This window comes from Alligator sinensis, unplaced genomic scaffold (assembly GCF_000455745.1).
Source record: "Alligator sinensis unplaced genomic scaffold, ASM45574v1 scaffold222_1, whole genome shotgun sequence".
NCBI classification, from domain to species: Eukaryota; Metazoa; Chordata; order Crocodylia; family Alligatoridae; genus Alligator; species Alligator sinensis.
In genome coordinates, this window is record NW_005841912.1 from 721,607 (window position 1) to 732,833 (window position 11,227).

Genomic DNA, 11,227 nt, shown 5'->3' on the forward strand with positions numbered 1-11,227 from the left:
CCCCCCACACACACACACACTTTTTGTTGGGGTTTTGTTGTTGGTTTGTTTTAAAGATATGTTGTTATCAAATAAGAGTAGCAGTATATTAGAGTCCCATGAGCCTTATCATTGGTGAGCAGCTGTGCAGGGAAACTCTGACTGGCAGAATGCATTGGTAATGGGAAGTGCACTGAGCTGGGAAAAGCTCCATGCACTGACTGTAACAGAACGATTTGAGGAGCAAGTGGTTTCCAGCCAGCATGCTGTGCCCATGCTTAGACTTTTTCCCCTTGTGGCATGGGATTTCCACTTTAGGCACCTGTTCTCCTTCTTCCCATCCAGCATTTCTAACAGGATCTCTCCTCTAAGGAGGCGCACACATGGTTGCTCATTGTGCTGCTGTTTTGTAGGTTGGGATTATAGATTCTCCAGGCACTACTTGTTTGTTGCAAGGCTGCACAATACATTTTCTTCCTACATGCTTAGCAGTTTTTGATTGTAGCTGGGAGCTGTGAACTGCTGGTGACATTCTCCCTTGTCCTGTTGAACTATGGTCTGTCCCTTGCAAATGGGGAAGGGCAAGATTCGACTTGGATACCCCTGTTGTCAGGAATACAATTCCCCTTCCCTCCCCGGCCCCCCCCTCACCTCAGTGCTGGTGTTGTGTTCTTAAAACAACATGGTATCCAGCACCGTAACCCTACACTCCAGACTAATTATTCTTTTGTACTGGAATTAACTTTTAACCCCTGTGATGATAGTTTCTGGAATGGAGAGGAGCTTAGTTTCTGCTCGGCTAGGTCACTGGCATCCTGACCAAAAGAGTACGGGACTTGGGTAATGTTTCCTTAGTAAACAGGAAATTAAAAGAGCTTGGCAGTTCAGAAATCCTTATCACAGGTTACTTGCTGGGGAACTCAAATGTTTAGAACCAGTTAGCAGTAGAGTTGGGGTGATGCAGCTGTGATAGTCCAGGAAAAATGCAAGAGGCAAATTTTTTTTTTTTTTTGTGGGTGCTATCTTTTATCGGACTAAGCATATAGGTGGGAGGGACACGGGTAAGCTGCTTTTGGGTACCCAAAGTACTTCTTATCTAGCTTGTTTGTTTCTCCCAGCTACACACTTGGCCCAATAAAAGATAGCACCCACAAAAATCCTTGCCTAGAATTACTTGGGACTTTTTCATACTTTTAAGGAGCATGTCCGAATGTGCAGAGTGGGAGAAGAGGGGCTCTCAGCTCTTTCTTCCCCTCTTTATTTTTTCCCTCTAGGCAGGCAGGCCTTGCCATGGGAGCAGCACCCAGGGGACTCTTTTTAAAAGTCTCAAATTGGGTAAAAATCCCTTTCCTTCCCCACCTGCTCTTGGTGCCCCCTCCATGCTCAGTGGCATCTCTCATTCCTTACCTGCCACTGCCTTTGTTCCTGGCTGAACTGGGTGTGAGGAGAGCTCCAGAGCTGTTCCAGCCTTCCCTCCAGCTAGGCTGCATGTGGAGCTGGCCTCAGCTGGGAACAGCAATAGTGATGATGGGTGATGTTCCCTTCCCTGCTCCTTTCCTTGCTAACCCAGGAGCAGGCTTGGGGAGCACCAGACTTGGATAGGAAGCAGTTTAGGCTTGCTAGGCTTCAAGTTCCATTTGAATGTAGATGGAGTCTGTGACTGTTAGGTCCTTGCTGTGGCTGTGCCAGTACTGATACGTGGATGGCATCATTTGCCTGGGCAGTAGAAGGAAAAAGTGGGCAGCATTTACCATTCTGTTAATACAGTCTGCCTCCCATAGGGTTGTGGTACGTGACTGTTCTTTGTCAGGTCTAAAATTACTAGTGGGTCTGTCCTCATGTTGGTAAGAGAAGATTTATGTGGTAGTTTCCTTGGGTGTTGAGACTAGGCTCCTTATTTGGCAAGTTCTGTGAGGCATTGACGTGGAAAGGAACGCTCAAACTGTGTCCTGTTGCTTAAGCAAGCCAGAAGCTAAACAGTATTTGACAGTGAGTGAAAAATGTGGCCTTGCAAATGTAATGTATTGGGTATACCTTTCCTTCTGGTGTGGCTGCTTTGAGTTTGAACTCTGCTAGAAAAACTGTATGCATTGCTCTTCCAACAAGGCCCCTCTTGCTGTGTGGACATGATTGTGCTGATAGAGGCATCTTTTTTCCCACTTAGCTCAGTGGAGGTCAACATTTTTGGGAAGAGTGCAGAACTAAATTTGTGGCATGCCTGCCAAGTGCTACTGATTCCCTTCCCAATCTCCTGCTCTGCTTTCTGTTTTCTTCCCTGTGCTCTCTGCTTCATCTGCTCTTCTACTTTTTGCTTCCTGCCCTATTTGCTACTGTGCTGCCTGTTCCCTCCTTGATTTCCGCTTGCATCATACAGATGCTGTACCACTTGTGGCACTTGGGCTGCAGGTTGATCACCCCTGGCTTAGCTCGTGTTGTTCAGGAGGTGGTGCTGTTTTCCCTGGTATAACTGCTTCTCCAGCCAGTTTCTATGCTAGGGGGCTAATGGCTAATGCTAATGGCTGTGAGAGCAGCAGAGGCCCCATAGTGTAGACAGACCCTGAGATAACTGGTGTGACTCTTCTCAGTGCAGGTTAAACCTCCTCACACTGAAGAACTCCAAGTTAGGACATTCGGGGTACATCTGGGTGACATACCCTGGCAGGGATGTTCTGGAGCATCCCCCACCTACCTGCTCCTGTTTACATGCACCAACTCTGGACACAGGGCATCAAAGCCACTCCAGGGGCATTTCCTAAAGGCTGTCTCTGGCACACTTGATAGTAGCTTCACTGCTCCCTTCCCAAGTCTGTTGAATGTGAGGAGTGTTTAATTCACAACATGCCAAAGCTGCAGTGTAAACATGCTGTTAGTTGAGGGTGCATGAGTCAAAGTTGACTCTAATGGACTGCTGTTGCCTGGAGCTTGATGAGCTTATATCTTCTGCTTGGGGAAGAGCTGCTGCACTGGGGAACTGTGTAGGCTCTGCTAATGAAGCTGAACTCAAAGCAAAGATCTAAGGTGACTTTCCTCTTCCTTTTTATGTTAACTTCTGGGTAGTGAACACGCATCTTGCATTAAAACACAGGAAGGGCTGAGCTATCAAAACCTCTAGATTAAGGAAGTCCCACTGATAATCTGAATTCCTTTAAACTCCATTGTGCCTATGGAATAATTTTTCTTTTGAAATGCAGTCTTCAAAATATGAACGCCCCTACCAAAGTCAGAATAGTGGTCATTTCAGCAATCACTGTGGCTTTAACAACTGGAAAATTTTATCTTTGAAGGGCTTGATTTGTTAATGTCTTGTCAACTGAACACTTTTGCATGTAATTTGCATTACATTCTGTTTCTGTGTGCTGTTATGGGAACTTCCAAGAGGACCTGTGCCACAGCCAAGGGCACTTCTGTTCTTGTGCATGACAGCTGTTTGGCTGACGGTTGGTGTGGCTTTGAGTGGGAATGAATTCCATTGCAGTCTTCTCTGATCAGGTTGTGAAATGTGCCAGAAGAAACCCACTCACCCACTCTGCTGCTCCCTAGGATCCATCTGTCTTAGTGTCTGCCATGTCATGGGTCATTGTTTCAAGTGTTTTTACTGAAGTAATACTTAAGAGATCTGGCTTATGGAGCAAGACCCTGTCAAGCCAAGGCATTGCAACAAAGATGAGCCTGACCCGAGAGGGCTTACTGATGAAAACAAGACATGACTTGGCAAAATGCATACAGACACCTGGGGCCACCAGAAAACCATGATCTCTGCACTTCAGCTGCTTATCATTGCCAAGTTTTTTCTCTTGGCTGTTGTTCAGGTCCACAATAAAGGAGGAGAGCTACTTATTCAAAGAAGGATTTGGAGGAGGACAGTGAAGTTGCTTTGTGACTTGTTTATAGTAATCTCTTCCCAAGCATGGGAGAAGCTACATCTAAGTATCTGAAAAATGGGTGAAGGCTGGCATTGTAGAGCTGAGTTCAGGAATTGATATTTCAATACAATCATAGAGAAGTAGGGCTGGAAGGTTACCTCCAGAGGTCATCTAGTCTGACCCCTAAGATGGGGTCATCCCTATCCAAACCATCCCATACAAATCCATAATCTAACTTCTATGTAAGACCACCATCAGTGCTGACACAACACAGACATGACACCCTAATCTCCAGGTCAAGCGGGGAAACTATGGTAGCCAGTGTCCTGCTCCTTTAAAAGGCTGTCAATATGCTTAAGAGGTCCCAGGTAGAGGGGGTGGTGTGGGGATAGCTCTGAAAGGTTAATTACTGGTTAGGCCAGTATTACTTGTTTCTAGCCATGTAGAAATGCAGGAGTATCCCACAAGTGTCCTAACAATTCCCTTGTGACCATCCTGCTTTCAAACTTGTTTTTTGTTTGTTTGTTTGTTTGTTTTCCCCCTCTGTCATAACTCAGTCCTTCCTCTCAGCTTTTCTGCAGCTGGATATCCATTTTTCTGCTTAGCTTGAATCACCTCTAGAAATCTGGTCACATCACCATAGTTTTTCTTTATTTTCCTGTTCTTTGCTTTGGGCCTTGAATATTTTCTTAGTAAATACCCTGTATTCTAGGATTTTAATCCTTCCCTCTTCCTCTTGGCGTTTCAGGCTAGATCATTTCTACTAAATGCCCTTTTTTCCTAAGGTTTGTGGTTAGTATCTAGTAGTATAATTCCTTCACAGAAGCTGCTGAACTTAATTGCATGGTGGCTAGTGTACCATTTAGTGGCTCTACTCTAATTATTTATTGAATCAATTCCTGTGCTAATTAGGATTTCACTGGTGACTGCTTCTCTTGCATGCTTGCTTGAATTAGCATCTCTGCAAAGTGGTCATTGCAGATGTTGAGAGATTGTTTTTGCCCTGTTATGACTGCAGGCCTGTTTCTTCTCAGGCCAGGACTAAACACCATGCTCCAACATTAGGACTTGTCCCTTGGGGAAGAGTTTAATGTCAATCAAAAACTAATGTGAAAGAGAGACCCCTGATGGTCACAGGCTGCAAGGATCCAGAGACTCTTTTTTCTGTTCCAGGGCTCCTCAGAGGAGCAGGACTGACTCCTTCCCTCCCTCCCCATACTTCCTGATCGTGCTCCCTGCTCCCTTTGACAGAGGCAAGGGTTTTCCTAGGGTGTGAACACACGGAACAATTAAAACATTTCGAATGCTTTTTTAAATGCTTGTGCACATACACACCCTTTCAAATATTCAAAAAGTGGTGGACAGTCCAAAATAGAACCTCTTGAAATGAAGAGCTATTTTGAAATGTTTCAATGACACTTGAACAGTTTGATTTGTAGGTAAAGTCACCCATCATTACTGCATGACTGGCCTGGAAGCTGGCACTATAACCCCTCTAGCACATTTACATTCCTCCCATGTGGAATTTGCATCCTTACAGAAACTACTGTGACTGTGTGGTCTTCTCCATAGACATTGAAACATTCTGGTGGGGTCCTTTTAGATAAAAGCCTGGCCCCCCTGCCTCTGACCTACGGCCAAAATATTAAAAGTATCCCAGGCCTTGGCAACTTTTTGTAGCAAGGAACTGCTGTCATGGAGCTTAAGGGTGTCACACTGACCCCACAGGTCACTCATGGAGTTGTCATTGCCATCTCCTGCTTCAGTGCAACTTTTCTCCCTGCTGCCCAGGTGAAGACCTTCTGTTACTGAAACACTGTAGAAATGTTCCAGCTCTATGGGCTAGATAAAATAGCTCTGTCAGCCAGGTCTGGCTCCATGGGATGTAGGTTGTTGACCCCTGAAGTATCCTATTAATTCGTGCCATCTTACCATGTTGGCATAATGCCTGCTGTATCAAAGGGTTCTTCCATTGCCAAGCATTCTAACTCATCTTTTTCTTAATCCTCTCCCAATGATGTGGATGCTTAATGTGCAAAAGTGTTAACCATGTGCCTGTTTTAGTTGACTCCTTCATCTGAAGCCCCACCAATATTCTGGAAATTTACCTTTTCAGGTTTTGTGGTTTTTTTGTTTGCTTATTTTTTAAAAAAGGGGGGCAAGAGAATGGAAGATCAGTTGCTTCCTTGCTTTATTTAGTTACCAGTGGTGCAGAATTGAAATAGTTTTGTGAAATATTTGTCAGCATACTTGATCACCATAGCTTAAACTTGACATTCCCTTGACAATTGTTTTTGTAGGTAACGTTACACAACTGAGGCGGAGAGGACATTTTTCCAAGTGCCCTGAGGAGTACAAACATTACTGTGTCAAAGGGAGATGTCGCTATGTCACGGTAGAACAGACACCAGCTTGCGTGTGAGTAAAATTCCCAACTGAGAGAAGGGGCATAAAATTGCACTGGCTGTGCCTGGAGAAGTGGAAATACTTAAGTATTGGCATATTTAGCCCCTAACCAACTCAATCTGTTCTGTCCCTGCTCACTTGTAGCACTGGGGGCTGTTCCAGAGTGTCAGACCCTTTTTGAAAGGGTGACGCAGCCTCTCCAACAGAAACATGATAGTGTGAAAGTCTTGAATCTATTTCAAGGCTGGAACCTTTCCCAAGCTGGCTTAATATATGTAAGCAAGTCCTTGGATGTCAAATACTATTTGGGCTTTCCAGTAAAATGGAGGTAATCAGGTAACAGGAGTGGGAAAGGGGAATCTTCTGAGAAACTTTTTGTCATTGAGGATGTAAATAGGAAAAAGGCTTTTACATTTTCCAGGATTGTGGAGCTCTGATCATGTCCACAAAACTCCAATTTTAAAGAGGAATAAAAAAATATGTATAAGGAGCCCTGTCTTGCTCACATTTGAAGTTAAAAGCAAAGCTCTCAGTTGCCAAAAATGGCTATGGGAAGAGCGTGAAGATGGTTTTAACTGAAGCTTTCCCCAATAGGTCGGTCAAAGCCTGCTGTTAAATTCTTGTCAGCCTGTCACTTCCTAACTGTTCTCCAATAAAGCTTGTATTTTTACCTCTGCCAGGGAGGTGCCCAGGGTCAGCTTTCTTGACCTGGAGTGATCAAGGCTGTATCAGGGTAATGTGCAGTGAATTATGTATTTCATTTTGTTCTGTTGCTTCCTGTGGCTTGTTCTCCATCCCCTTCTTCCTTGCCCCCCACCCCAAATTTACAGTAATTAGCTGGAAAAAAGATGGAGAATTGATCTTATGGAACGACAACAGTGGCTCCAAAGATAAAGTTTAAAGGACTATTCTATTACAAGCTGTAATGATCAGGAGGAACCAGCAAATATGCAGGTGTTCAAATCGTTTCTATTTATTTCCTGTCCAAGCCAACATGGCCCATAACATGCCAACTGTACTTGTTAAGTCTGGGTGGTCATGTGTGTACAGGATTTTATTTCTCCATGATGGATTTAAACCATCTGAAATCTGGCTTCTTTGTCATGGGTGCTGAGAGGCAGTGGGGATGGTATCCATGAGAAACTTGTTGCTGCCATCATGTACTCTCAGCTTTCCTTGTAAATCATAATCAAAGTCATCTTCAGACATTTCAACCCATTTCTGGTTTGTCCTGCTCAAGTCCATGCTCCAAAAAGCTCCAGTCTGTGTTTTAAACAGGAACTTTAGTATTCTTGTTCTAATGCTCATTGCAAGCCCACCCATGGGAACACAAGTCTAGATAGTTACCTGATGTTGCTAGCATCGTGTTAATCTAACCCAGCTCAGAAGTGGCCTGGGTAACACCACAATACAAGCCCCAGAGTCCTGCCTGATGATGGGTTCCACCATCACTGATGTTGTTGTAGCCCCACCAAAACAATAGGAAGCAAACAGTAGGAAAGGTCTTGATGTGGATGAGCCCAAACAGGCTTGACTGCACATTGGGATATCCAGATGTGGGGATGAGTTTAGTGTGTGGCCACAGCTGATGATATGTCTGTATCTAGCAACAGGAGTATAGCATTTCCAGTGCATGCTCTGTTTTTAATGAAGCGCTTTCCTTTTTGATGGGAAAGTTGAGAGAGAGGGGAAAACACATGTGTTTACACAGTCTTTAGTGTTGTCCCACTGCAGTGACACCAGTTGGGGCAGTACTGTACCAGTTCACACGTTTGTTGACAAGCACTTTCCAATAAGACTCTCACTGAACTGTTGCCCTGCTGAAATTCCACTTGTGTGTGGGTATGGCTGCAAGGTGCAGATTACTTGCAAGAGGAATGTTACAGTAGCTTTGATCGTGTTAGCATAAATGACACTCAAGGAAGTGGGGAAAGCAAAGACATTGTTGGTGGAGGTCTTACAGAGCCCACTTCCTTGGGTTCACAGGGTGGTCAGAGTTCTCTTACCTTGTATACTAGAGATTCCATTCGTTCCTCTGACCAGGCAGCATGGATCTGGCTTTAGCTGACACCTAGGGAGGCTTTTAACTTTATTTAAATCCTAGTCAATCCACTTTTTGGCAGTGTTTTAAGCAAGGGAAATAATGGACATTGCTGATTTTTGGTGAAGCGAGGTGCAATACAAACCTGTGAGTCCTGGGCCAACTACATGTTTAGCAAAGAGAAGTTAAGTGCCTCTGAGATGGTTGCAGTTTAATTTGGAGAAATATAGGTACAGTGAAACTCATATTAGGCGCCCATTAGTAGTCAGCTTCTTGTTAAGAGACCATCAATGTTCAGCATCCCAGAATGCATTTGCTCCACCTTTTGTGAGGGAGTTGTCTCTACTTGGTATCTGATACACGTTGGGGCTTGAATTTCAGGGTGGGCCTACACCAGGGGTGGGCAATTATTTTGGGTGGAGGCCTGCTTACTGAGTTTTGGCAAGCCATTGAGGGCCTCATGACAGGCATCCAGGGGCAGGTAAATATTAATTTTCTAAACTTTTTTAGGGGCCCCACAGGCCAGATAGAATGGCTTGGCAGGCCGCATCCAGCCCGCAGGCTGCATTTTGCCCACCCCTGGCCTACACCCTCCTGGTTTGGTGGTACAATGGATGCTGGCACCAAATACTCTTCATGTGGTTCCTCCTTGCAGAAACAATGGGGTGCCCATTGAATCTCACCAGTGTGACAGGGTCCATGTCTGAGAGCCCACGGGCCTGGATGCTTCTGATCAGCTTCAGGTTAATATAAGCTCAAATAAAATGTTTGATGTAGACTCTGTGCTCAGGGAGGGGATATTGAAACTTGCTAGCACCTGCTCCTTTGTGCATCTCTGGGCAAGGTTGAGGCTCTGAAAGTCCATGATCAGCTTTAACTCGGCTGTGGGCAAAGCTGCATCCAATTCTTGGCAGGGTTCATCTGAAGGCTTGTCTGGCTTGTTACAACCCATCTCTCTCTATTGATACTTCATGGCTTGTGCCTATAAAGTTTAAGTGTAGCACAGCCTTTTAACTGTAGTCTCTCAGAAGAGAGAGAACACCTGCTTTATTCCTGTTCAGATCCTGATTCCAGGCCCAGTGGTGAGCAAAAGCTTCTCAACTCACCGGCCTCGGGAGTCAGCTGTTTCATCCAAGGGCAAGGTAAGTTTTATCTCTTCCCCAGAGCAGACAGAGCTGGGGGGATGGGTCTGTGACTAAGGCACATTTCATCCCCCTACTCTGATCCTGGAACTATGTAGGTATAAGCTGTTCAAGACACAGGCAGGAGCTATTTGAATGTCATATTTCAGCTTTTGGAGGTCTGGGCCCTTGATTGCTATTTCTGTAGTCTCAGGTATGTCTTACAGCTCTGACTCCTGAGCTTTTCCTGTCCCTTCCTTTTGCAGGTGTGAGAGAGGCTACACTGGAGCAAGATGTGAGAGGGTGGACATATTTTACCTGAGAGGTGACAAGGGCCAGATTGTAGTAATTTGCCTCATTGCAGCTATGGTGGCACTGATTGTGCTGGTAATCTGCATATGCACATGCAGTCAGTAAGTATGCTTTTTCACTTGGAAGTAAATATGCTTTCCCATCTCCAAAAGCAGTGGGAACTTTTGCATCTCTGTTGTGCTAGCTACAGTTAAACGTTTGATGGACCTCCTTGTCACTGCTCTCAGGCTCTTTTTCATTGGGTTTCTACAGGAGGAGTCCTGCTCAGGGGGACTTCTGGCATACCTTGAAAAACTACTGCTGCCCACTTGTAGATGGGCTTGCCCCAAGGGATGCTCCTATGACAACTCCCATTCTCTCCCTGCATTTGTTCCCCAAAGTCTAAAAGGACCTCTATCTTGAAAGACTTCAGTCTCTAAGGCAGGCATTTTCAACCTTTTCTAATAAGTGTACTCCTTCTGACTCAGTTTCAGCTCCTGTACTCCCTTTATATCTTTTTCTTGTTTTCAAGTGTGGGGGTGGGGGCAGATTGAGATCCACATGGAGTGGGGCTGGGGCCTGTGCTGCACAGCTGGGGTGGGGTGCAGGATGGAGCTGCAGGTGGCACATCTAGGGGGCATGGGAGAAGGGGTGGCTCCTGCTGCCATGTGAACCTCAGGAAGGCATGGAGGGGTGTGCGCCCCTGGAACTATGCAGGGCAAGCTGAGCTGGCCCAGTGATGGGGAGGGAGTGGGGCTGGAGCAGGGGCTGCCCAGCTGGGGTAGTGGACTGAGCTGTGTGGGGGGCATGCCTCTTGCTGCTACGTACACCCCTGGGAGGGCATGAGGGGGTTGGGGGAGGGTGGGCCTCCATATCTGTGTGGGGCTGGGTAGCCTGCAGCCAGAGCAGCACTGGGCTCTTCCCAGTGGGGGCTGGGCCAGGCTGTGATTGGGGTGGGCAACAGAGGCACTGGGAGCGGGGTTGGGGGGCTATGGTGAATTCTGGAGTGGCTGCAGCCCCCTCCCCCATAGCCCCATTCCTGTAGGCCAGTCACTGTGAGGGAGGGAGTGGGGGCAGGGACAAGTGCTGCACAGCCAGGCAGAGCCTGGGACTGAGCCACGCACACCCTGGGAGAGCACATGCCCCCAGATCTGCATGCGGGGCAGGCTGGGGCAGTACTGGGTTCTTCCCAGTGAGGGGTTGGGCCGGGCTGTGCTCAGGGTGGGTGGCAGTGGCGCTGGGAGGAGGCTATGGGGGTACTGCAGTCGCTCCAGAATTGACTGTAGCCGCTCCAGTCCTATTCCTTGCCGCCCAGTCCAGCCCACCGCCTGGCTGAGCCTGCACACAGATCTGGTGGGCACACAGCCCCCATCCCTCCTGGGGTGCGTGTAGCGGCAGTGCTGGGAGGGGGAGCTGAATGGGGGGAGAGCTCACATGTGGCAGCTGCCATCTGCTGCCAGCTATTGGCTGAGGGCAGCGGCCAATCAGGAGAGTGATCTCAGTTCCGGGTTGCATGTGCAACTCAT

The 11,227-nt window shown here is 46.7% G+C and overlaps 1 protein-coding gene across 1 annotated transcript in view; it reads left to right on the forward strand.

The window, feature by feature from the left end:
- Positions 1-11,227, forward strand: part of BTC (betacellulin) — a 15,946-nt gene that overhangs the window by 1,105 nt on the left and 3,614 nt on the right. Inside the window, exons 2-3 of the mRNA XM_025198076.1 lie at positions 6,143-6,260; positions 9,677-9,823. Of these exons, the coding sequence (XP_025053861.1) occupies positions 6,143-6,260; positions 9,677-9,823 (265 nt within the window). The remainder of the gene's footprint in view (positions 1-6,142; positions 6,261-9,676; positions 9,824-11,227) is intronic.